Raw genomic sequence first — 27,073 nt, forward strand, 5'->3', positions numbered from 1 at the left:
ATGTTAATACTAAAACACTGCAGGTGGGAATAGAAGAATTAAATCCTGTTTTTCTGCTTTGTTTCACATTTTTATTGAGAGGGAGACAGGCACACAGATGTGCATGTGTAGAGGTCAGAATACAACATCTGGAAGTCAGTTCTTGGATTGCAACTGTGTGGATCCTGGGAATCAAACTCAGGTTGTTAGGATTGGCAATAGGTGCCTTTACCCACTGAACCATCTTGCTGGGCCCCTTTTCCTGTGATTGATTGGTTGGTTTTTTTTGAAACAGGATTTCTTTGTGTAGCCTTGGTTGTCCTGGAACTTGCTCGGTATACCAGGCTGGTCTTGAACTCACAGAGATCCACCTGCTTCTGCCTCCTGAGTGCTGGGATTAAAGGCGTGCACCTCCACCAACCAGCTCATTTCCTATTTTTTTTTGTATTTTTTTATTTTATAATTTAATTTAATTTTACATATCAGCCACGGATTCCCCTATCCTCCCCCCTCCCGCACCCCCCCTCCGCCTTTCCCCCAGCCCACCCCCCCATTCCCATCTCCTCCAGAGCAAAGACTCCCCTGGGGATTCAGTTCACCCTGGTAGATTCAGTCCAGGCAGGTCCAGTCCCCTCCTCCCAGACTGAGCGAAGTGTCCCTGCATAAGCCCCAGGTTCCAAACAGCCAGCTCATGCACTAAGGACAGGTCCCGGTCCCACTTCATTTCCTATTTTTAAAAACTCACTGATTATATATGACACTGAGTTATCAAGAAACAGATGCACAGGCATGGCACTTAGGAACAGGGAGGAACCCGGTCAAAAACACAGCTGAAGGACTTGGCAAACTGTTGAATCAGAGCAGCGGGTCAGAAGTGTAAAAAGAGGTGGAGCGATCCGGGGTGAACCTTCCAGCACACTCTGGCTTTCAAACCTATGCCTACATCTAACCTGACAAATATACCAACTAATTAATTAACTGGAAGACCAGGCAAGAAGGTGTGATTCGGTGGAAATGGGAGCTAGGTGGAGTCCTGGGACATTCTGTTCTTCTGCATTTTAAATTAAGGGCAGAGCTGATCAAGCTACTTTATGTGCGCAGTGAAGAGTAGAAAAGACTCGGGATTTATATGTGACAGTTACACAGGCAAGACGTGGAAGGGCCGGGTGAGGTTGGAAGACAGTGTGACAGAGAGACGAGGAATATCAAGAAAGGGCGGTGGGGGCGGGGCGGTGGGGGCAAACCCAATCTAGATTCTATTTATTTGTTTGTTTGTTCATTTATTTGAGACAGGGTTTCTCTGTGTAACAGCAGCTCTAGCTGTCCTGGATCTTGCTCTGTAGACCAGGCTGGCCTTGAACTCACAGAGATCCGCCTGCCTCTGCTTCCCCAGTGCTGGGATAACAGGTGTGAGCCACCACCGCCCAGCTTTTTTTATAATGTTGATGGACTAATTGATTACATGTGGTGCACACTTGCCACAGCCCTCATAGTCCTGCATAGGTCACAGGACAACTTGCTGGAGTTGGTTCTGTCCTTCCACCATGTGGTCCCGGGGATTGAACTCGGGTGGTCAGACTTGGTAGTAAGCGCCTTCACTTGCTGAGCAGTCTCAAAGGCCCATAACTCAGATCCCGAAATGGAAAGTGCAGAATACTGAGAGAGAAAGAGAAGCCCAGGTACACGCACCCCAGTCTTCACAGGTAACTTCTCAAACTTGTGTTAAAAAGCACAGAGTGAGCTTGTAACAGCTAAACTCTCCTCCAACAAAGTAATACTCTGCTGACCTGGCTGTGGTGGTGCTCACAGTCATCCCAGAGCTTGGAGGGAGGAGACAAGAGCATCAAGAGTTCAAAGCTAGCCTGGGCTACATAGTGACACTACTTTAAAAGAAGAAAATAGATCCTGGGTGTCGTGGTATGTGCCTTTGATGCCAACACCTAGGAGGCAGAGGCAGCCCTGATCTATATACATAGCAAGTTCCAGGCCTCATAAAACAAAAAACAAAAGAAGAAACAGAAAAATAAAGTCTTTTATTACCACTCATTTGGCAGTGATGGTGTGTGTGTGTATATGTGTGTGTGTGTGTGTGTTATATGCACATGTGTACATGTAACCATTCACATATATGCAGAGGTGCAGGATGTCCTCTATCACTCCAGGTTATTCTCTTGAAACAGGGTCTCTCCCTGAAGCTGGAGCTCAGCTGGCAGCCAATAAGTCCCAGCGATCCTCCTGTCTTCTACTAGAGCTGGGGTTACAGGTGTGTGGCCATACCTGACTGTTTATGTGGGTTAGAGTTATGTGGGAACTTGACCTCAGGTCCCCATGATTGTACAAAGAAGGACTCTTAATCACCGAGCCATCATCTCAGGCCACTATCAATGGTCTTTTCAACATCATTGTGGCCTCACAATATTCTTATATAGCTGTATTAAGCTGTTGTCATTTTTCTCTTGAGCTGTTAATTTTCCTTTTAAACAAGGTATGAGTATATGGGAAATAGGACCCATGACTACCCACTGAAGAACCCTTTTTTTCTTTTCTGGAAGACTCCGGTGATAGAATTCAAACCTTGAGCATGATATACAAGCACTTTACACCCCTGAGCCACGTCTCCAGTCCCTTACTGGGGGATTCTAGGCAGGTGTTCTACCACTGAGCCACACCCCCAGCCCCTCACTGGGGGATTCTAGGCAGGTGCTCTACCACTGAGCCACGCCCCAGCCCTTCTGAGCTACATCTAAAAAAAAAGTCAGTTGTTTATGGTTGAACCTGTTGTCTCCAGTATCTCGGTGCTGTGTGGAGACAATGTCTATTACATCACAACAAGATATAATCCTGATGCACAAAAAGTGGATTTGGTCTTAAACTCCTTGGGCGGACCTTGTAAATCAAAGACTGGCTGCTGCTGTATTGGAGCCACACATCTGCTCTGGACTGCTAATGTCTAGATAGTTACACAAGGAAGAAATAAACCCCTCTTTGGGTTAAATCGCTGTCATTTGGGTCTGTTTTGAAGCGATTAATCTGATATCTTAATTAATCAAGTATGTGAGTGGGGCAGAAAGGAGACAGATATTTCTATGTAGAGACTTCAGCTGTGGGATGCAGATCCTGCTGCTGCTGGCTGAGCAGGACATGGCAGGTGGTTGAGGTCCCTAATGAGTTCAAGAGCAGATGTGCTGATTTGGGGTAGGCCTAGGGCAAACTGTTCTGCAGTCTATGTAAGAGGATGAAGCTGGAAATGCTGGTTTTGGACTCACACATAGGTATGTATATATGATTATATATATATACATATATAATCGGGGGTGGGGAAATGCGGTCATTTTAGGAATTCATGGAGACATAGGGAAAAAAGAAGAAGATTCTGTCAACAAAGTGTCTTCTGTAGAGGTGTCTCTGGATGAAGATGCTTGCTGCCAAGCCTGGTGAAAAGAGTTCTAGCTCTGAGATACACTAGAAGAAATAAAAATGTAAGAAAGAAGGAGGGAGAGAGGGTCTGTGTGTATGTTCTTATGGGCACACAAAAAGCACAGGGCCCTGAGATGACTAAGATGATAAAACCACTTGTCAGGTAAGTTTGATGGCCTTGGTTGGGTGCCTGGAACCCACAGTTAAGGGAGAGAGCTGACTCCTGAAGGGTGTCCTCTGACCTCCATGTTCATGTCCACACGCATACATCATACAGATGCATGTGAATATAACAATACTTAAAAAAATAAGAGCTGGGTATGGTCTTTAACCCAGCACTCAGGAGGCAGAGGCAGGCAGATCTCTGTGAATTCAAGGCTAGGCTGGTCTACGTGGTAAGTTCCAGGACAGCCAGTTGTATACACAAGTGAGACCCTTTCACAAAAGCAAAATAAAACAAAAAGGTCAGGACTTGGAAACAGAGTGATGTCAGGTTTTGCAACAGGAATCAAAAGGTATTTCCTGTTGAGCACTAAGATAATCTGATTTAGGGCTGTTTTAATGATCTCGTTTATTTTTAATTATGTGTGTGTGTGTGTGTGTGTGTGTGTGTGTGTGTGTGTGTTAGTGCTGGTGCTCACGGATGCCAGAGGCATTATATTCCACTGGAGTTGGAGGGACGAGGAGTGTTGGGAACTGAACTCCATTACTCAGGAGGCAGAGGCAGGCTTATCTCTGTGAGTTCTAGGCCAGCCTGATCTATATAGCAAGCTTCAAGTCAGTCAGGGCTATATAATGAGACTCTGTTTTTAAAAACTGGGCAGGGACTAAAGAGATAGCTCAATGATTAAGAGCCCTAGCTCCTCTTCCAGAGGACCTGGTTTCGATTCCCAGCACCCATGAGGCAGCTCACAATGATCTGTTACTCCAATTCCAGGGAATCTGATGCCCTCTTCTGGCTTCCACAGGCACCTGGCACACAAGTGGTGCACAGACATACATCACACACACACACACACACACACACACACACACACACAATTTTTGAAAAATTAAATTAAAAAAGAAAGAGAGTGTGTTGGTTTGACGGTAGGCAGGGCCACGGTCCCTTCTCCATCAGAAGGCCTCCTCTTAGGCAGAATCATAGCAAGGGAATCCTCCATTCCTGGGTCTCTGTCAGCTACAGCAGCAGGCTGGGAGGGAAGCAAGTGGACACAGGAAGGGAGCGGACCATTGTCACCCCGGGATTCCAGGAGCTGACTTGTCATGGGTTCTGGTTATGTTTTGCTGCCTTGAGGCCCTTTCTGCCTCCAGGTGTGTTGTGTGTGGGAGAGTCCAGGAGAGATGGCTTAGTGTTGGAGAACACTTGCTGCTCTTCCAGAGGATCTGAGTTCAGGTTAGCACCCACGTTCAGTGACTCATAACTGTCTGTAACTCCAGTTCTAGGGGATACAACACCCTTCTCTGTCATCCATGGACATACACACAGAACACACATACACATTTGCACATAAATAAATCTTTTTTTATGTGTATGGTTTTTTAAGACAGGGTTTCTCTGTGTACCAGTCTTTGGCTGTCCTGAAATTCACTCTGTAGACCAGGCTGGCCTTGAACTCACTGAGATCTGCCTACCTCTGCCTCCCAAGTGCTGGGATTAAAGACATGCGCCACCACTGCCTAGCAAATAAATCTTAAAAATAAAAAATAAGGTTCCATTCAGATCTCTCTTGATTCACCTAGCTACAAAGGAAAGCAAGGGAGCCCAGATGTGGCCCAGGTGCACATCTGTAATCCCAGCACATGGGATGTGAAGGCAGGAGGATCAGGACCAAGGTAATCCTTGGCTACATGGCAAGTTGGAGGCCAGCCTGGGCTACATGAGACCTTGTTTCAAACAAAATACACCACCACCCAAGGAGGGAGGGTGTAAGAAAAGGAAGCCAGATACGATGGGACACACTTTAATTCTAGAACTTGGGAGGTTGAAGAAGGAGGTTCAAGACATCCTTGGCTACATAGTGAGTTGGCAGTCAGTCTGGAATATGTGAGATTCTGTCTCACAAAAGAAGAAAACAGAGGGAGAAAATGGATGGTTTTTCCTCCAGATCTTTTTACGCACCCAGCCCAACCTTAAAATGCAGAGAAGGGGGAAGTGGGAGTGTTTCCCAATGTTTTTTTTCACTTCTATGTCTTTAAGTAGATCAACCATGGCAGTTTATGACCCAAATGCAAAGATATCTTTGAAGTTACTAGATGAACTCAGTAAATTCAGATAGGAAGGGGGCCGTGAAATAAATAATGCATATATTTAAAATTTTCCCTCTGGTTCTAATTTTTCCAGGTTTCTCCCTCATGACTGAAGTTTCTGGAATGTGTACATGTTGCTGTCCCGTCCCACCCAACCCTGAGCTTTAAGGAAGGAATGCCAAACACAATCAGGAAAGGTCACCATCTGGTCAGTGGAAAGTTTTTGGTACAGTGGCAATGCCATCTCTGGGACTTCCCACCTGTGAGTTCTGGCTGTCAGCCATTTTTGGTAACCAGAGATTGCCCCGGGGTGGTGACAGAGGACGAAGTGGGCTGGATGAGCCCAGACAACATGCTGGGCACCCTCATGAGATGACAGAGATATCGAAGCTGGACACTCAGGGTGGGCTATCACTCTGCTGGTACATGCACAAGGGACGCGAAGGCCTGAACAGGAAGTACTGGGATCCTCTAGCTCCTACTTCCTGTGAACCTTAGGTGGTGTTTTGAGGAAGCAACCAAGCTCATTAAGGATTCTATGTTCTCCAATGCACCTAGCCCAGGCTATTCCACATGTCAGGACAATGGAAATAACCCCACGTGGTGGGTGGTTCATCCTGTATCCCCAGCACTGGGGAAGTGAAAGCGGGAGCATCAGAAATTCAAGGTCATCCTTGCTGTGTTGGAAGCTCACGGCCAACTTGAGCTACACGAAACTTTGTCTTAAAACCAAATAGGTCCAGCGTTGTCACTCCGGGGTTAAGGCACTTGCCGCTGTGGCTGATGGCCTGAGTTTGATGGCAGAGCCCACACGATGGGAGGAGAGGTGACCCCGCAAGGTGTTCTCTGACCTCCACTCATCCTGTGGCACATGCGCACCTGCACACACCTGCCCATCCCCAGAAGGAAATAACTAATGTATAATAAAGATTAAAAACAAAGAAGTATGGAGGGGCTGGAGGGATGGTTCAGTGGGTCAAGGGCTTGCCACAGAAGTGTGAGATTCAAAAGTGTGGAAATATTGCTAAAAAGTCCTTCCCTGGGAGATGTAAACATCTACCCCTCCTCCTCAGGGAGGAGACAAACGAACAAACAACGAAGGAGCTAGGATTCCAGCGTTGACTCAGGGGAACCAGGGAGCCTCTCCTGCTTCCTTACAGAGCTACAGGGTCTACGGGTAGAGTGTGAGCGACCTTACAGCAGATACACTGGAAGGTCTGCACCCAGCATGGATGACGACTCCCCATGAATGCATAGGTGGAGCGTCCCCTCCCTAGTCCTTCCCAGACTATATTCTTCTAGCAGGGTGAGAGGAGAGGGCTGACGCCAGAGTTGTCTTCTGACCTCCACACCAATGCCTGGCACTCAAGCCCCTCCCCTCCACAATATTAATAAATACATCGTAAAACCTGCTGGATGGCCTGATTTTGGCTTTAGTATACATATCCCTACGCAGAGAAAGTTTTCTGTAACATACAGTAAACTCTAACTTGTGGGTGGTGGGGATAGCTTGTTTTAGTTCTGCTTTTTAGCACCTGGAAAATTTCCACCTTACACATACATTGCTTCTGTAAACACAAAGGGGATTACCTTTTAGAAGCTGAGTAAATGACTGTGTTGGAAGTGTGCTTAATTAGCACACACGAAGCCCTAGGTTCAATCCCTGCAGTGCATAAATCGGTCATGGTGGCTTATGCTTTTTACCTCAGAGCTAAGGAGATGGAGGCAGGGGGAACAGACATTAAAGGTCATCCTCGGCTATATTTTGAGACCAGCCTGGGCTACACAAGACTATCTAAAAAAAAAAAGAAAAGAGAGGAAAAAAAGAAGGGGTATTTTTAGAGTCAGTGTTGTCTATTACAGGAGGGACTTCCTAGTCTATCATTCCCAGACCTTGTTTTTTTTTTTGTTTTTTTTTTTTTTTTTTTTTTTTTTTTTTATTTCCAAAGGAGGAAAAATTTTTGACCGGTCATACTGACTTAAAATAAACACTTTGGAAAATTTCAAACAGACTCATTTTCAGACAAAACACTTTCAGTGAACACTCATGTGCCCATTGTCCACCCTCCAGGGATTACTCATGGCCACCATGGGCATCTTTCCCTATTCTCATTTTATTTTGAAGCAACTGCCAAGTCTCATACAAGTCATCTTATTCATATTTCAGTACAATGCCTTTGAGGACACTTAAGGACACACAATACAATACATTGTCATGCCCCCAGAATAATAAAGTCCCATAATATCATCAAATGCCCAACCCACTGGGTTTTTTTTTTTTTCAGGTTTTTTTGTTTGTTTGTTTTTTGGGTTTTTTGTTGTTGTTGTTGTTGTTTTTTGGTTTTTTGAGACAGGGTCTCTCTGTCTAGCTGCAGCTGTCCTGGAATTCACTCTGTAGACCAGGCTGGCCTTGAATTTACAGAGATCTGACTGCCTCTGCCTACTGAGTGCTGAGATTAAAGGCATGCACCACCACTGCCTGGTGGGTGGGGTTTTTTTTTGTTTGTTTTGGGCAATATTTTATTAAAGGTCTTTACAGAAAAATAGCCTACCTCCAGATGCATCCGCCAAGGCTCTGCTAAAAAATATGGACTACAGCCATGCACCATGGTGGCGCACGCCTTTAATTCCAGCACTCAGGGGGCAGAGGCAGTCAGATCTCTGTGAATTCGAGGCCAGCCTGGTCTACCGAGTGAGTTCCAGGACAGCCAAGGCTACACAGGGAAACCCTGTCTCGAAAAACCAAAACAGAAAAAAGAAAAAGGAGAAAAAATGTATGTAACACTGATGGATTTTCGTGTCATCTCTGCACAAGGAGCATGCCAACCTCCAACCTTCTCTGTGTCATCTAATTTTAGTATATATGCTGCCAAAATGAGAAAATACTTTTTTTGAGATAGTGTTTTATTCTGTAACCCATACTGTCCTGGAACTATTGTAGTCAAGGCTGGCCTTGCACCCAGGGTGATCCTCCTGCCTCAGCATCCAAAGTCCTTGCTGGGTTTACAGATGTGAGCCACCGCACATGGTGTAAGGGAACTTTAAATTTTATTACATTAATTTATTTTGTGTGTGAATGTGTGTGGGCACCCACATGTCACAGCTGGTATAGAGAGGGCAGAGGACAACTTGTAGGAGTTGATTCTCCTCTTCCCTCCTGGGAGTTCCAGGGATCGAACCCAGGTCATCAAGCTTGTCAGCAAGCACCTTTACCTTCGGAGCCATCTCCCTGGTCCTCAGTGAACTTTAATTAATTAATTAATTTATTTATTTTTCCAGACAGGGTTTCTCTGTGTATCCCTGGCTGTCCTGGAACTCACCCCATAGACCAGGCTGGCCTGGAACTCAGAGATCTGCCTCTCTCTGCTTCCCCAGTGCTAGATAAAAAGGCGTACGCCACACCTGACTCTAAGCTAACTTTTTTTTTTTTTTTTTTTTTTTTTTGGTTTTTCGAGACAGGGTTTCTCTGTGTAGCTTTGCGCCTTTCCTGGAACTCACTTGGTAGCCCAGGCTGGCCTCGAACTCACAGAGATCCGCCTGGCTCTGCCTCCCGAGTGCTGGGATTAAAGGCGTGCGCCACCACCGCCCGGCTCTAAGCTAACTTTTACAGGCGTTTTGAGGGCTGGAGAAATGGCTCACTCAGTGGTTAAGAGTACGTACTGTTCTTGCAGAGGACCCAAGTTTGGTTTCCAGCACCCATATCAGGCAGCTCACAACCACCTGTAACTCCAGCTCCAGAGACCCAATGCCTCTGAAGGCACCTGCACTCACGTGCACATCCACACATAAGACATACATGCATATACATAATTAAAGATCATAAACAGAAGATAAAAGAAGAAACACGGATGGGCTGGGAATGTGGTTCAGTCATCAGAGTGCTTGCTTAACATGTACAAAGTCTGGGGTTTGATCCCCAGCACCCCGGTAAATCCCAGCACTCAGAAGGTAAAAGCAGCAGGGTCAGGAGTTCAAGCTCATCCTTGGCTACAAAGCAAGTTTGAGGTTGGTGTGGGCTATGTGAGAGGAAAAACAAAGAAGTCCCGCCCTCAGCAAGGGAAAAAGTTGGGGCTGGAGAGATGGCTCAGCGGTTAAGAGCACTGGCTGCTCTTCCAGAGGACCCGGGTTCGGTTCCCAGCAACCACATGGCAGCTCACAACTGTCTGTAATTCCAGCTCCAGGGGATTCAACAACCTCATACAGATATACATGCAGGCAAAACACTAACGCCCATGAAATAAAAATAAATCAAGCAAGCAAGGGAGAAGGCAAGGATAGGCAATTCAGTTGTTTTCTGACCTCCATACCCTGGCACACACATGCCTGAATTCACAATGTACACACACACACACAATTAAAAATTAGGACCATTGTCGTCATTATTGTATTTGTTCTCTTTCTTTTTTTTAAATTAGTTAATTATTTTATTTTTATGTGCATCGCTGTTTTGCCATGGGTGTTGGATCTCTTGGTACTGGAGTTACAGACAGTTGTGAGCTGCCATGTGGGTGCTGGGAATTGAACCCGGGTCCTTCTGAAGAGCAGTCAGTGCTCTTAACCACTGAGCCATCTCTCCAGGCCCTCTCTTTCTTTCTTGAGACAGCGTCTCACTGTGTAGCCCCAGCTATCCTAGCACTCATTATGTAAACCAAACTGCCATCAAACTCACAGCATCCTCCTTTGTCAGCCTCCCGGGTGCTGCAGTGATAGATGTGAGCCTCAACGTAGAACTTTAAAATTAATTTCGTGTGTCTGTGTATGTTTGCACCCAATACATGTGGGCCTGAGTGCAAACCCACGTGGAGGTCAGAGGTCAACTCTGGATGCCACCCCCCAGGTGCCCTTCACCTTGGTTTTTGAGATAGTCTCTTCAATCGCTTGCCCATGAACTCAGCTAGGCTGGCCGGCCAGCAGTGAGCCCCATGGATCCCCATCTTCACCTTCTCCGGGCTGGGATTAGAAGTATGAGCCCCCACATACAGCTTTTACAAGTGTTATAGGGGTCAAACTCGGCCTTTTTTTTCTCCCTGTGTAACAGTGTTGGCTGTCCTGGAACTCACTCTGGCAAAGCAGCGTTATCCTCTGAGCCATCTCATAGGCCCTTAAAAAAAAGATTTTTTTTTTTTTTTCAAGACAAGGTTTCTCTGTGTAGCCCTGGCTGTCCTGGAACTCACTCTGTAGACCAGGCTGGCCTCGAACTCACAGAGATCCGCCTGCCTCTGCCCCCTGAGTGCTGGGATTAAAGGCGTGTGCCACCAGAACTGTGCTTTGTATCAGTTTTATATTTTCTTTTTTATGTCTGTTTTTTTTTTTTTTTTCTGGGGGAGGGGGAGCACGAGACAGGGTCTCCCTATATAGGCCAGTCATCAAATCGATTCTCCTGCCTCACATTCCTGAGTTCTGGGATTACACGTGAGAGTTGCCACACCAAACTTTTTAAAATTACGATATATTAATGTGTGTGTGTGTGTGTGTGTGTGTGTGTGTGTGTGTGTGTGTGTATGTGATAGGGGTGTGCACATGGCACGGGGCAAATGTGGAGATCAGAAGACAAATGTGTGCTGGGATTAAAGGCTTTTGCCACCACTGCCCAGCTTACTTTTATTCCAAGTATATGAGTGTTTGCATGTGTGTATGTGTGCCACGTCCCGGAGAAAGCCAGAAGAGAATGTCATGTCAGATTGCCTGGAGTTCTGGATGATTCTGAGTCATCCTGTGGGTGCTGGGAACTGAACCCTGGCCCTTGGAAGAAGCAGTCAGTGCTCTTAACCCTCTCTCTAGCACCCCCCCCCCCCCCCCCCCCCCGCTTCCCTGCCTCATCACCCAATTAACTTCTTAAAAGTTAAGTCTCTTTTCTTCCAGACTTCAAAATAGTCACAGCTGTTTGGTGTACTTCCTCCAGACTTTGTCCTCTGTCAAGATTTACAAATGGACAAGCTGTCTAGAGAGTTCCTTTCTGTATGTCTTGCCTACAGATTGCTTAATTTCCTTCAGGGATACTGGGAACTGTGTCTCGTCCAGAACATCTGTATCTTCTGCATTCTATTTAACAGCTTCTGCTGTCCATGTTACCATACATTCTTTGGTCAGCGTCATCCCAATGACCTCTGGGGGCTGCCTTCTTCATGATTTCAAACAAGGCTGCGATCAGCCCCCTCATGCAGGGACTCCTTCCGCAGGCCTGCATTATTATTTCTGTAGGACAAATTCACCGATGAGAGCTACAGCCTCTACCATACCCCTCCTAATGGGTTAACTGTTCAAGACATCACTTTTGTTTTGAAGCAGTGTCTCTGATAGCCCAGGCTAGCCTGAAGCTAGCTCTGTGGCTGAGGATGGCCTCGGATTCCTGATCCTCCTGAGTGCTGGGATCACAAGCACCCCGCAGGAACCAACTACTTCCTTACAAACTTCCTAAGAGCTCCCTCTTCGGTTAGTGCCAGATGCTAGGGTCTCTCAGCACTTCTTATTCCGATGAGTTATTTGATATTTGAGTTCTGTTCTAGGGCCGACATGTTCCGATTTTATGTTTTAGTGTTCAGGAAGGCAGGTCACCCTGTTATTCTGTTTCAGAATGTTCTGGTTTTCCCCATTATCATTCTGGATGAACTTTCAAATTTTATCAAGTTTCCCAAATGAGTCCCTGAGGGCTATGGTAAATCCATTTGAAAACTGTCATCTTTTGTTATGAAGCTGTTTAAATGTACCGACAAGTCCTTACTCCTTGCTTAGTCAAACAAATCTTACCCTTTTACCTTAAAATATTGTGTGTGTGTGTGTGTGTGTGTGTGTGTGTGTGTGTGTGTGTGTGTGTGCGCGCATCCTGACCACAGTGTTCCTGTCAAGGTCGAGGACAACTTTGTAGAGTGCATTTTCTCCAGCTTCCTTTGGGGGGTCCTGGGGATCGAACTTGGTTCGCTGGGCTTGGCAGCAAGCATTTTTACTCTCTGAGCCATCACACCAGGCGCTTGTTGTTTTTTAACTTATTGAATTTTGGTTGTAGATTTACTTATTTATGAGTGTTTGTCTGCCATGTCCTGTGTACCATGAGGTCAGAAGCGGATGTCAGATGCCCTGGAACTGGAGTTAGAGGTGTTTGTGAACCATGGAGCTGCTAAGAACCAAGCTCGGACCCTCTACAAGAGAAACCAGTGCTCCTATCTGCTGAGTCGGCTCTCCAGGCGGGGGTGGGGGTGGGGGTGGGGAGCATGAGGGTGGGGGGTATGGGGGAGAGAGTGCAGGGGGTGGGGAGTGCTGGAAGTGTTATGAGCAGGGATTTACTGTCTAGATTTCCTCTTTAAAATAACCCTGTAGGATGTTGGTTTTATTGATTGATCTGATATGAATTCTAAGTTCTATATATTTCTTATTAAAATCACTCCCTATATATAATATTAATAATATAATAGTTAATTATAAAGATATATAATTTTTCTTTGTTTTTTTGTTTTGTTTTGTTTTTCGAGACAGAGTTTCTCTGTGTAGTTTTGGTGTGTGTCAATCAGGCTGGCCTCGAACTCACAGAGATCCTCCTGACTCTGTCTCCTGGGTGCTGGGATTAAAAGTGTGGGCCACTGCCGCCGCCGCCGCCACTGCCTGGTATGTAATAATTTTTTTAATATACAGCTCTCAAACTCACGATGGGCTCACTCAGGGCTCTGAATGTAAGCACTCTGCCATCTGAACTACATCCCCAGGCCCACATTATGATTTTTTGATTTTTATTTTTTGAGACAGGATCTCACTATTGCAGCCTTGTCTGGTCTGGACCTCACGATGTAGACCAGGCTGGCCTCAAACTCTCAGAAGTCTGCCTGCCTCCTGAGTCTTGAGACTAAAGGTTGGTGCCATCATGCCCAGCTCCATATAATGACTCGTGATGCTGTTAATATACTATTTCGTTTCATTCCATTTTTTTCCTTTTGCTTTATTTTTTATTTATTCATATCTGTGTGAGTATGCACGCCATAATGTGCTCATGAGGTCATATAACAGGTCATATGATGAGGTCATATAACAGCCTGTGGGAGTTGGTTCTCTCCTTTTATTATGGGAGTTCTGAGGATCCAAGTCAGGCCACCAGGCTTGGCAGCAGGGATCTTTACCTGTTCAGTCACCTTACCAGGCCCCCCTCCCACCCCCCGCTTTTTTTTTGTTTTTCGAGACAGGGTTTCTCTGTGAAGTTTTGGTGCCTGTCCTGGATCTTGCTCTGTAGACCAGGGTAGCCTCGAACTCACAGAGATCCTCCTGGCCCTGTCTCCCTAGTGCTGGGACTAAAGATTTGTGTACCACCACCGCCTGATGAGACAGGGTCTTGTGATATAGCTCAGGCAGGCCTTGAACTTTGAATCCCCGTCCCCCCCTCCCCGCCCCCCCGTTCCCCCACCTCCCAAAGGCTGGGATTACAGGGCTATACCCTCACTGCCCACCATCTTACCCCCTGTCAAACTAGCATTAATTTCTTTTTTTCTTCCTTTTTTTCCCCTTTCTTGTTTGTTTTTGGTTTTTGAGTCGCCACCACCAACAGGCCATTAATTGATTGGCGTTTCCTCAATTCCAAAAGCCTTCATGGCGCTGTCAGCGTTTCCTAATAATCTATAAAATGCCTCACCATTACTTATTTGTTATTGGTGGTACAGGTGATTGAACCTTAGGCTTGGAACAGATGTAGCAAGTGCTAAGTCACACCCCCAGCCCCTCACTTAGAGATTCTGGGCAAGAACTCTACTGCTGACCCATGCCTCACCCTCTTCCCTGGGAGACTCTAAGCAAATGCTCAACTGTGGACTTATATCCCCAGCCTCCTCACCTGTCCTGTTAGTGTTCTTAAATGACCAACAACCCTTTTCTTCTTGTTAGTCCTGCATCGGTGTGTATTGGAGCCTGGGAGTTTCAGCTCCCACAGTAGACCCCCAAGGTCAGCAGAGTGCCTCATGGGTCTGAGCATTCCTCCTGCATCGGTGTGCTGCCAGGGACACAGCAGATGCTCAGGAAGAATGGAGTGGCCGGAGCTGGGGAGACAGCTCAGCTGATGGAGTGCTTGTCTAGCAACCACAAGGCTTTGAGTGTGAATCCCAAGCTCTCAAGCGAAAACCAGGCATCCACATCTGCAATCCCAGATAGAAACAGGCAGACCCCTGGAGCTTCTTGGCCAGCTAGTCTATCAGAATCAATGAGCTCCAGGTTCACTGAAAGGATTCCGGAAGGCACCCGAGACCAGTCTCTGACCTCCACACTCATGTGCACACATTCACAAACACGTGTTCATACCCTAGGGGGCACACACAAGTACACAAGTGTGCTCACCACACACACACACACACACACACACACACACACACACACACACACACACAGAGTGATGGGACAGCATGATGGAATTCCCACTTACCTAAAACTCTACCTTTCCTTGTGACGGATCATGGCAGCTCCCGGGGGCACCCTGGACTCCCACCCACCCAGGGCATTGTGGGAAAAGGAGCCCTTGAAAAAGACAGAGCACACGGGGGAAATATAACAAGGCAGCTCTAGGATCATGAGTCTTTTAATATATTATTCTGAAAAGAAAGGAATTAAAAAATGTTCCTGACAGCTTTATTTTTAATTTAAATAAATACCCGCCCCCCTCCACCCATTTAAGTTTCCCCTCTTTCCCTATCATCCCACCCATCCCTGGCTAGACCCTTACCCCAGAACTAAATAAATGCCTGTTTTACAGCAGACCACACTCACTACCAAATTCTGGGAAAACTATAAATACTGTCACTGTCTGAGCCTCTACCTTCTGACCGCTCCCCAGCAGGACCCATCCTCCCCTCTTAGCTGGGCAAGGATGGCGGAGGTCTTTAGGCACTGGCCTTGGGGAGGGTGCAAATTTAGCCTCGGTTCTCCACCTCCTGCTCAGGAGTAGGTCAGAAGGGCCCAGAACTGCCCTCCAGACTAAAATAAATAACAAAATAAATACCCTTCCCCACTCCCCCTGGCTCTCAATAAAAGAGCTAGTTTCCCTGTCTCTCCAGTCAATATGCCCCACCCCCGCCTTCCACCAAACCCTGCCTTTCCCCGTGGTGATCTCCACCTTGGCCTTCACTTAAAGAGGGGTCTACACGCTCAGACCCCTCCCTCCAACATCAAGCAAACCCTCCTCCTCCCCCAAATTACTTGGGATGCTAATAGCACCTCAAGTCCCCACGATGGGCCTAGTAGGAACCCTCTCTCCTCGTTCCTCCCTCTCAAGTCTCAAGTAGACCCGGGCAGGCCCCTCCCCTTCGAATCCAGGCGTCCCAAGCCGCCCGAATCCTCAGATGGCAGTGTCCCAGAGGACCGTGTGTTGCCGGCGGCAGGGCGGGGTGCCGGACTTGCGGGGTTCGGGGCCCCGCCGCCAGCTGGGGAGGATGGGCATGCTCTCTTGCTTGCAGAGCCCCCGGTCGGGACGGTGGCGTGCCTTGATCTCCTTGCACACGCAGCGTTTACGCTCAATCACCTCTAGGAGTTTGCCATCGCGCTCCCGGGCAGGCTGGGGCGGCAGGGGCAGAGGCAGCACAGGGTGGGTCTGTGCCAGGAACCCCAGAGAAAGAAAAATATGTGGGACAGGGAGTGTTAAGGACCTTGTGCCCAAACCAAAGACCTTCCATAGAAACAAACCCTCCCCCAGGCCAGCATCGGGTCCCCTCGCCCAGGCGGTGGGCGTGATGGTTTCAAGCTTGGGCACCCTTTCCATAGTGATATGCTCTGGTGTTAGATTAGGCCTGCCTGGCACTAAGGAAGGAGCTCTTAAAAAAAAAAAAAAAAAAAAAAAAAACCTTTCCCAGAACGCCAGTAATACTAGCACTTGGGAGGCAGAGGCAGGCAGATTTCCCAGTTCGAGGCCAGCCTCGTCTACAGAGTAAGTTCCAGGACAGCCAGGGCTACACAGAGACTCTGTCTCAAAAAACCAGCAAACCAACCAACCTCCCCCCCCCCCCCCACAATGAAGATCTTGTTCGAGAAGACCATGAGATCATTCCTAGTCTCAAAAAACAAGCCAAAAACCAACCAAACAAAAAATACTAGTCTTTCCAGACCAGACATGTATTTTTCAAATTTGTCTTTGAAGGGGGTCTTTTTTCCTAAGTCGCTAAAGGTACCCCAAAGACTACTCACTGCCCAGACTTGCCACCGCCCAGGACCCTACTTGTGACCATGTTAAGTTGCCCCCTCCTGGAAACTTGTCTATTACCCTTCTTGTTTTTAGTTCCCGTTCCTCTCAATCTGCGCAGGCCAGCCTGACTTTTTTTTTCTTTCTTTCTTTCATCCATCTTCCTTTCTTATTTTTTTACTAAACAGTTTAAAAAGCCTTTCATTTATTTTGTGTCTGGGAGGATGGCACGTGCCACAGCTCATGGAGGTCAGAGGGCATCTTCTGGGTGTCAGCTCTCTCCTTCCCACCCCGTGGCTTCTGCGGATCAAACTCAGTCGTCAGGCATGGCGGCGGCAAGTGCCTTGACCCCCTGAGCCATTTCACAGCCCACCTGCTTTTTAAGATTTTTTTCACTTATTGGTGTATGTGCCTGAGTGAGTATATGCTATACGTTTGGACTTGGAGGCTGCAAGACGTGGGATTCCCCGGAGCTGGAGTTGCCCGCAGCTGTGAATTGCCCAGTGTGGGTACTGGGAATTGAACTCTGGTCCTTTGCAGGGGAAGAACCTGCTCTTAACTGTTCAGCCATCTCTCCAGCTCCTTTTTCTGTTCTCTTTTTTTCTTTTCTGAGACAGGCTTGCCTGGAACTCAGTATGTAGTTCAGGGAAGATGACCTTGAACTTCCAATCCTCCTGCCCCGACCTCCCAAACTGAGATTACAGGTATGTGCCCTACAGTGCCCTGACTCCTTTCTTGCCCTGTTTATTAAATTATTTAATTTGGTATTTTGAGACAGTATTTTTTTTTAAATGTAGCCCAAGCTGGCCTCCAACTCCCGATGAATTCTTTTTTTTTTCTTGGCTTCCCTAGAGCATTGGGCTACAGGGGTGAATGAGTGGGTCTACCTTTTCTTTCCATACACTAGCTTTCTTTTCTAGCTGCTCCTTCAAAGATAAAACAAAGACCAGATCTCACCTGGCTCAGGGCAACCCTGGGCTGGCTGCAGGGTCGAGGGGTATGGAGCGCAGCCTGACGGACTCCAGAAGTGGAGGCAGAGCGACCCAGGCGGTACCCTCCTGTGAAATCTAGGCCCAAAAACCAGAGATGAGAAGAGAGACCTAGAGATGCCTAGTCCCTCACCTCCCTGAGGAGGCTATAGGCCAAACTGTCCCCTGCCTCATCAATGGAAAGAAGATAGAGATACAGTGTTGAGATTCAGGGTTCTAGGCTGGGGGTGTGGCTCAGTGGTAGAGCACCTGCCTAGAATCCCCCACTGAGGGCCTGGGGGTGTGGCTCAGTGGTAGAGCCCCTGCCTAGAATCCCCCAGTGAAGGGCTGGGGTGTGGCTCAGTGGTAGAACACCTGCCTAGAATCCCCCAGTGAGGGCCTGGGGGTGTGGCTCAGTGGTAGAGCCCCTGCCTAGAATCCCCCAGTGAAGGGCTGGGGTGTGGCTCAGTGGTAGAGCACCTGCCTTGCATGAGGGAACTCCTGGGTTCCATTCAAATTACAAGAAATATTTTTCAAAGGTTAATGGCCATAGAGTTGATATGGCCATACGGAGTTGATAGAAAGTCAAGCAGGGTGGTCCAAGGTAGACCCTGGCAGATTCCTGACCCACCCGTATCTGTACAGAGTATGAGGGCAAGGTGTCACCTCCATTCCGGTGGCAGGCTGGGAAAGTCTGGCAAGGGACTGGCAGCGCTGTGCGGCTCCCTCCGCGATCATGGTGGATCCTGGCCAGCAGACCCTCTGCCCCCTGGCTCCTCACAGGAATCCCTGATGCCACAGGGCCCCTGTCCTCATGCTCTACTTTGCCTGGACCCTCTGTACTGTCAGTCCAGGCCCGGGCACCGTCCTCGACTTCTGCTGGGATAACAGAAAAAGCTCAGTGTCTGCAGGCGGGAGGGGCCTTTCTGTTCCCCAGCAGGCACATACAATGCAGCATGGGTGGCCCGTCTGCAAATCACCACAGGAATGGGAGAGGCTCTGCCTCTCACTCCCCCAGCACACACGCGCGCGCACACACACACACACACACACGCACACACACATGCACACACACACACACACACACACACACACACACACACACACACACACACACCAGACCCAGCCCTGTCATCTCCCCTTCTACCCATTGTTATCATCACTGGGGCTCAGAATCATGTGTATGTGCTCTGTTCAGAAAGCCCTGCCCCTGGCCAGCGGGGTTTTCTCTACCCTAGCTTTGGCTTTTAAACCTCTCCAGGTCCAGATAGGGTTAGAATGAACACCCTGGAAAACAGGGGTGCCGTCTCTCAGTGGGGAGAATCCCAAATCCTGATCTCAGAAAGGGGGTGGGAGGGTTATGCTGAGTGTATAGAGTGGGGGGAAGGGCTGTATGTGAACTAAGCCCATCTCTGAGAGCAGGCCTGGCAGAGCATTGCGTTGCCTGGCAACGGTAGGGGCCTCCCTCTCCTCTCACTCCTGTCTGGATGGGTTGCCATGGTAATAGCTGGGAGGCAGCTGTGTTTAGCTCCTAGTGTGCACACACTCACAAACACACACCCTTGCAGCCCAAGGAAGGGAGGGGCGGAGGGTGGAGCGGGATGAGGCTGGATTCTACCCCAGCCCCTATCCCAGACCTTCCTACCTTTCCTGAACACATTCAGAGGCATCTCCCCTCCTCCATCCATTCATTCATTCCGCTCCCCATCCCCATCTATCTGGTCTCCCAGAAAACTTCCCAGGTCAGGACAATGGACCTGCGGTTTCTAAATACCTCCCTTCAGTATTTACCCCCAACCCCACACCACCAGGGGCACCCCCACACCCAGTCCCCACTCCTCACTCACTGTCCGGTTCCTTCGCTTTCCTCCCTCCATACAGGACCTTCCTCTGCAGAGCCCAGCCTGCCCCAAATGCGGCGCCCATCTCTTCTTCTTCTGGTGTCCCTGCACTGGCGATAACGTGGGCACAGGAGATGCTGGCAAAGGCACCTCCATCAGACCCTTGCTCTTGCAGCTGGATCTTGACCATGGGGGACGGTGCTCCCATTCCACAGCCCTTATTCAGCACCCCCCCAGCCTTGAGACTGTCATAGGCAGGGGGTCTCTTGAGTCCAGCTGCTGTGGCTGGGTAGGTCCAGAGGGGGGTCAGGGGGCCTGCAGTTGGATCCGGAAGGCTGTGGGGGGAGGCCAGGCAGCTACGGTGGTGGAGGACCCCAGCTGCTGAACCCATAGCCCCACTATGGGGGCTGGATTTCCCTGGTACAGGGGGCCTCGAACTGGCACACAGCATTCCATGGAGAACTGAGATCTCCTCCGTCTTTGGCTCCCCAACACCCAGGGGCGGGCCAGCTGGCAGGACCGAGTGTGTGGTCACTTTCACCGCAGAATACACCATAGTGTACGACACGGCCTTGTCCTTGGGGGGGCCGGGGAGCAAGGCAGCTGGGGCAGGGTGGGCTGCCGATACCCCTGCCGCTTTGGGGCAGATCATGCTGTGAGAGTTGGGGAGCTCCCGCTCCCCCCGGGTCTGGCCAGAGCCCTGGGGTGGCAATGGTGTTGAGTGGCTCCGGGCTCGGCCCGATGGTCCCAGCAACAGCAGGTTGGCAGCAGGAGGCGGAGGCGGCAGGGGAGGTGTCTCCCGCTCTCGTGCAGGCACTTGGGGAGCTGGGGTGGAACCAGCTGGCTCCTTGGAGTGGCAGAGGACCGGTAGCCTTGAGACCCCATCGCCAGGGGCTCGTGAAGCGGACTTGGCTTGGGGGAAGGCCAGCAATGGAGGCCGGTGCTGAAGGAGGTTGGGAAAAGGTGGGGGGATTTCACAAGGAGTGGTCTTGGTGGGTGTCCCATCCCTCCGGCTCGGGAGGGCTGAGGCTGGACGGCGGTGAGGGTGGGGCTGGAAGACATGAGGCTGTTGTGGAGGGGAGGGTGCCATCAATGGAGGGGGCCCGTTGGCTCTGCCTTCTCCTGCCTCTTCAGGCAAGGGGTACTTCATCTCTTCATATATAGCCTCGCTGTCTTCAGAGTCTGAATCGGCACCAGCTGGAGGGGTTGGGCCTCCACTTCCAAGAGGAGGCCCGGTCAGGCCTCCTCCGCTTCTTCCTCCTCCACGAAAGACATCCCCCACCATCTCAATGTACACGGGCTCTTCTTCTTGGGCACCTGCATCCAGGTCTCCGGCTATTCGAGAAGCCCTGCTGAGGCGTTGCAGGGGCAGGTTCCCCCCTCGAGGACATGGGGCTGGGGCACAAGACTCATCGAAGGACACAGACAGTTGGGTGTTGGGGCTTCGCCTGGGTTTTTGTGGTGGAACCTTCCGGCTAGATTCTCGGCACTCAGGGGTTGGCTTCTGAGAGCCTAAGTAGGGTGAGAAGCAGAAAAAGAAATGGAACTTATTGAATACAGAGCATCTAACATGCCAGGTGAGCACTCTACCACTGAGCCACACCCCAGCCCCTCACTGGGGGATTCTAGGCAGGTGCTCTACCACTGAGCCACACCCCAGGCCCTCACTGGGGGATTCTAGGCAGGTGTTCTACCACTGAGCCACACCCCAGCCCCTCACTGGGGGATTCTAGGCAGGTGCTCTACCACTGAGCCACACCCCAGCCCTTCACTGGGGGATTCCAGGCAGGAGCTCTACCACTAAAGCACATCCCCAGTTTTGTTTTTTTAAATAATTTTTTTTATCTTTTAAGATAGGGCCTCTAAGTTGCCCAGTCTGGCCTTGAACTCACTCTATAGTAAAACGGGTAATTTCCTGACCTCTTGACCCACCTTCAAGGACATATCTGTCCAGTCACCTTTCCCATAACCTTCCACTCAGACCCCGCTAAGTTCCTTTTCTACAAGGCAGTCCTGTTCTTTCTCTTTCTCGCTCTTCCTTTTGTTTTGTTTGAGACAGGGTCTCACTATGTACCCTTGGCTAGCCTGGATATGTAGTTCAGGCTGGCCTTGAACTCAGATCCTCTCGCCTCTGCTTCCTGAGTGTTGGAATTAAAGCCGGTGCTACCATGTCTAGGGCTTTGTTGGTTTGCTTTTGTTTTCCTTCAGGTTTCCTTGTTTGTTGTTTGGTGTTTTTTTGTTTTTTTTTTCCTTTTGAGATTGGGTCTCATCATGTACCCTAGGCTAGCCTCAAGCATCCTACCTCAGCCCCCACTACCAATCCCAGGATCTGCAATTCCTACCCACCTTTGTGTCCTTTCCTAAGAACTGTTTTTTAGGGAGTGTCTCCTGCCCTTGAATGGTTCATCTGAGGTCCAGCTAAAAGGAACCCCCTTTTCCTTTTGAGAATGGAACCTTCCACTTCCTTGGCTCTTGGTTGAATGAACCCTCCCAGAGGCACCCCCCTGGTCTGGAATGGATCCTGCCGGCTGCTAGCTTCCCCTGAGAAGGGATGGGGGAACAGGGTGGTTCTCTCACCTGCTTTCTTACTTGGTGGTGTCTCTGCCCCTGAGCCTGCCATGCTGAGCTTGGTACTGGGGTGTCTCCGGGGCTTGGCCGGTGGTCTTCGGGTGCTACTGTCCTCTGTGAGACCTCCCCCGCCTCCTGCAGGCCCACCCCCTACACTGTCCATGCTGCCCACTGAATGGCAGGAGAGAGAGCGTGGGGCCATGGCGCTGCGGCAGGGGTGAGGGGTGTGTTCCTGGGATGCGGGCATCGTCATGAAGCCCATCCTGAGGGACCTTCGAAGCGAGGCAATGTCCCGCACTCGGACCCCAGGCCCTGGGACAGCCCCAGGCCCCACTGGGCCTGTGGGGGCTGTTTCTTTACTGGAGCTAAGGAGAGAAGACAGGATGGGACAGAAGTTAGACATCAGGCCTCCAACTTGCCTGCCTCCATCTCAGGAGAAGATGGCCTTTTCAAGGGTAGAGCAACTGTTTCTCCAGTGAGGGGGACAGGAGCATGGGGTAGTGTCATCTGAAGGTAGGAACGCTTTCAGGCAGATTATTTGGATTTAAGAAAAGCCAGGCACTGGGGGGTGGGGTGGGGGGTCAGCGTATGGTGTGAGAAATGGAAGAAATGGTGTTTGTATAAGACTGACTGACCACCTAATTAGTACACAGCCCGTTGTGTGGAGAGACACAGTCCAGGCAACAGCCACCTGACAGACAAGCAGACAGACACACCTGCCACTGCGCTCCCCCACACCTGGCTTCTGGTCTCCCTTCATGCCCAGCTCCTGTGGCCTCAGTCACATCACAGGCCACCTCTTCCAGAGGCAGGGTGTGATGCCTGAATCACCAGGAGCAGCCTCCCTGGGTCTCTCCTCCCTCCCTCCCTCCCTCCTTCCCTCCCTCCCTCCCTCCTGCCTTCTCTCTGTCAGCCTCCCCAGCTCACTCCTATTCCCTTTCTGTGTCCCGGGTGAGTGAAGGCGGGTGGCTGGCAGAGACAGGGGAGCTGCTGTGGGGTGGGCTCTCATTAAGGCCCCGTCTACTAACCCTTCATTAGGGGGAGATCGCTGTAGTGATCGCTCTGATTAATCTAATTAACAACAAGAATTAAACTCCACAGTTGCGAGGAGGGAGAAGGGAGCTGGGAGGTGGTTCTGACTCAGGCTCCAAGAGGCTGTGTAGTCAAAGGGGAAAGAGGAGGAGGAGGAGGAGGAGGAGGAGGAGGAGGAGGAGGAGGAAGAAGAATAGGCCTGGGTTCCTGGGAGGGCAAGGAGAAAGATTGGTAGGGATGTAAGAGTGAGGGGCATGGGGGTCTTCACCTGGCTCTTCCGTAGGACCTAGCCTAACCACACACACACACACACACACACACACACACACACACACACACACACACGCACCTCTTTAGTTACTCACTTCCCTCAAAAGGGGCGACTGGGTGGGAGAGACATGAATGCTCCTGAGGCCCCTAAAATGACCCTCGCCACAGACCCTGTGAGGATGGTGGGGCCTGCCCTTTCCAAGGTCAGGTGACAGAGGAAAGCCAGCAGCTAGTCTCAAAACAACAGAAAAGAGGATTGAGAAGGAGTGACTTGGGGGCTGTAGGCAGAGGGAAAAGCCAATGGGGTTCTCCAAAGCTGGAAGGCATGCCCCTGGCCATACCCCTCTCTCAGGGAGCCGGAATAAGGCTGGGCCCAAGCATATGCACTTGCAGCCATTCTGTGCTAAGTGGAAAATCAATCGAGGGGGAAAAAGAACTCTCACTGGTGACAGGTTGATGGCCCCCAGGAGGGGTTGTGGCCGAGCCAAAGGGGACGGCCCGGGGGGGACCGTGCAACAGGCCGTGGGACGGACAGTCGAGGGCTCTAGCCTTACCTCCTTTTGGTCTCTTCTTCTTTGTGTTGTCTCCACTCCAGCTTGGTTTTTCGGTAGAGAAGGTTCATGTCGTGAGGCAGGAGGTGGGGGCTGAGGGGCCCTGCTTAACGCCACCAGGCCCGGGGGGCGGCCCTCCCTGGGTCCCGGATCCACTTGAATGTGGGGAATGGGTGAGAAGGAGAAAAGGCAAGATACGGTTGGGGGAGGGAGAAAAAGGGAGCAGAGACATGATTTGGGTCTTCAGAGGAGGAAAACACAGGCAGAGAATATCCAACAGAGTCTACAGGACCCCTCCCAGACAGACAGACGTAGAAGTCTGTGTGCACAGAGTCCCACACCCTGACAAAGGTGTCTGGAGCCACTCTGGAGAGATCAGGTTGACACAGATCCCCATCCTGTGTAAATACATCCTGAACCACCAGAGACAGGCAGACCTCACGAATATACAGCAACTCTGTAAGCACACAGCACATTTAGACACACCACCCCGCCGCCGCCGCCACAGATCTATCTACAAACAGGGGCAGACGGAGAGGGGCATAGGTAAACACAAACCCAGGAACAGCAAACACACAGACATAAACACCCACCGACACACCCACCGATACACACAGACCTTCTAGCACACAAATCTGCTATGGAACTGGCCACACCTACAGACAAGGAGTTGTGCTCTGGGCCTACTTGCGTACACTGCACCCAGCTAGGGAAGGGGGGGCAGTTAGGCTTGCTACCCTCTCTTGGGCCCTGAGGCTTACTGGGGGATCATCAGGTCAGGGTGGGGATGGTGAAGGAAGGATGGTGATAATGAGTTGGGTAACTAAAAATCCCATCCATCCATCTACCTTCACTCCCTGGAGTCCCGCTGTTCCAATCCCGGGCCTGGACCTCCGTCCACCTCTATTCCAGCTCCCTGGTCCCTCAGCAACGGTTTCTGCCTCCCTCCTCTCGCTGATGGCCCAAATCAAATCTACCTTCTTTCTGCTCCACGATTTGGGAGAACCCCCGGCTTCCCCCTAGTAGTCCCGCCCCTGAATCCCACCCTGGCGAGGGCGGGGGTCTCCAGCCTGGCCCCATAGCAACCTTCTGGGCTGCGGCCTCCATACCTGCGCTTCTGCGTCCCTTCCCCCAAACAGACTCTCCCTTTCGCCTTCAGCCTCACGTCTCCTCCCTGGAGCCCCTCCTCACAGCCGTCCTCCTCCTTTCCCAGTTTATTCCAAACCTGGCCTGCTTCATCCCCCCCCCCCCCCTTTCCATCCAAGGGCCCCAGGTTCCCGGGGCACCCCCTCCTCTTCCCCTTGTCCTGCTACCCTGGGTGTCTCCGCCTCTCGCCCCGCCAATCCTCCCTGCCCCTAGTCCCCCCATCACCACCTCCCTGCATGAAGCCTCCCCAGTTTCTACATCACCGTACCTGGCCTGCCGGGCGCCGGCCCCCCCATGCCGGGCTCCGCCCGGAGCAGGAGGAGGGAGGAGGAGAGACAGAGAGAGACCGGGGGAGCCGAACTGGGCCCTGCCGCAGAGACAGCCCCGCCTCCGGGTCCGCCCCCAGACCCGCCCCCGGCCCCAAACCCACCCTTCCACACCCTCCAAGGACAGAGCGGGAACGGCGGTGCAGCGCTGCACCCGCAGGTTGGGGTGGAGGGCACAGGACCTGCGGAGCGGACAAGGGAGCTTGAGAGGAAGGTCTTGGAGGGCGGGAGTCCCGCTCCCCAGCTTTCGGGTGTCTGATCCTAGCCGACCCGAGCCCCCCAGCCCTGCCGGGCGGTGCTGGGTTGGGTCTCCCAAGCCCTAAGCGGAACGCAGTGCTCAGCGGCGCCCCCCAGCGGGAGTCTGGAGGTCGCACCCACCCGCGAACCCGGTGCGCCTTAGCGCTCCCGGGTGGGAGGCTGCGGCTGCGGTCCCTGGGTGCTGCCAAGAGCTGAGGCTGGCAGAGGGGCTCCGAGTCCGCAGCCCCGAGATCGGCGCATCTGCTCAGCAGGGGGCGTGCTCTCTCGGCCTAGTCCCTGCCGTGCCCCCACCCCCACCCCGCCCTTAGGTGAGGGGAGGGCACGGGAGAGTTGGCTGGCTTGGTACTGGGCCTCCTCCCCTTGCAGCCTCCCGGGCGCCCGGACCTTGTTCCATCGTGTGGGGCTCAAAGTCTTCCGCACGTCCGCCCCCACAGTCCAAGTCATCCTCTACTAACCTTTGACTCCGTGGGCGCCGCCCGTCAGGATCTGGGCGCACCAGGCTGGCCTCTACCGGGAGACCACCCCAGGCACCGCCTAGCAGTGGTTTAGGGATGTGACCTCACCCCTCCCCTCCCTTGACCTTTTCTCATCAGCCCGTTGACAAATTCCTTGCTTGGATCAGTTTTCACACGTAGCCCCGTGGTTGGGTAAATTAGCGTCAAGAAGACCTCGGCTGTACCCTCCACTGACTGAAAAATGGGATTCCTGCACAGTATGCACATCTTCCTAACCCTTGGTACCTGTAGATGCTTTGCAATGCGGCAAAGTCTTTGCAGGTGTGCTGTGTGGCCTCAAGCACATCTCACTACTGGTCGGAGCCATGCCTCGTTTCATACCTGCCTCAATGAACGTTATTGGAAGGATGGCGCGCTGTGGACACACCTGTGATCCCAGCATTCCTCAGGTGGAAGTGAAAGAGAGTCTCAAGGTCATCCTCAGCTACACAAGTTCAAAGCCAATGTGGCCTACATGAGACTGTGTAAACAAAGTCCTTAGGAAGGAAGAGGGGTTGTGAGCACTTCATAAGTCTAGAGCCCCATATAGGGTTCATGTCTGGAGGAGCGAGGGTGTGTGGAAAGCTTGTTTCTTGAACCGTAGGGGGGCCTGGCTACTACAGTCATTGTTTACTGTGGCCAATGCAAAACAGACAGGCAAGAGTGTGGATGAATTTTAACAGAAAGATAAAGAATAAATAGATGAGACAGGGTGGGGCAGGAATTGCTCTCTTTTAAAAATGATTTATTTATTCTCGTTTTATATGCATTGATGTTTTGCATGTATGTCTGTGTGGGGGTGTCAGATCCCCTGGAACTAGAGTTACAGTTGTGAA

General features: G+C 50.7%; 1 protein-coding gene across 4 annotated transcripts; it reads right to left on the bottom strand.

The window, feature by feature from the left end:
- Window positions 1-15,172: 15,172 nt before the first annotated feature.
- Nyap1 (neuronal tyrosine phosphorylated phosphoinositide-3-kinase adaptor 1) lies at window positions 15,173-25,563 on the bottom strand. Of its 4 annotated transcripts, none has more exons than XM_052754093.1 (7): window positions 25,428-25,563; window positions 24,017-24,168; window positions 22,170-22,525; window positions 19,599-21,104; window positions 18,418-18,630; window positions 17,741-17,850; window positions 15,173-16,198 (listed from the first exon to the last, which is right to left on the bottom strand). In XM_052754093.1, exons 2-7 carry the CDS (start codon window positions 24,082-24,084, stop codon window positions 15,947-15,949), a joined length of 2,505 nt encoding a protein of 834 aa, XP_052610053.1. In that variant the 5' UTR covers window positions 24,085-24,168; window positions 25,428-25,563; the 3' UTR covers window positions 15,173-15,946. The 4 variants fall into 4 exon arrangements, with proteins under 4 accessions (XP_052610053.1, XP_052610056.1, XP_052610054.1 ...); XM_052754096.1 differs by having other exon boundaries at window positions 18,418-18,627; window positions 25,428-25,562; XM_052754094.1 differs by lacking the exon at window positions 25,428-25,563 and adding an exon at window positions 25,123-25,255.
- Between the last annotated feature and the right edge of the window lie 1,510 nt (window positions 25,564-27,073).

This window comes from Peromyscus californicus, unplaced genomic scaffold (genome assembly GCF_007827085.1).
Source record: "Peromyscus californicus insignis strain IS unplaced genomic scaffold, ASM782708v3 Scaffold_2__1_contigs__length_46816999, whole genome shotgun sequence".
Lineage (NCBI taxonomy): Eukaryota > Metazoa > Chordata > Mammalia > Rodentia > Cricetidae > Peromyscus > Peromyscus californicus.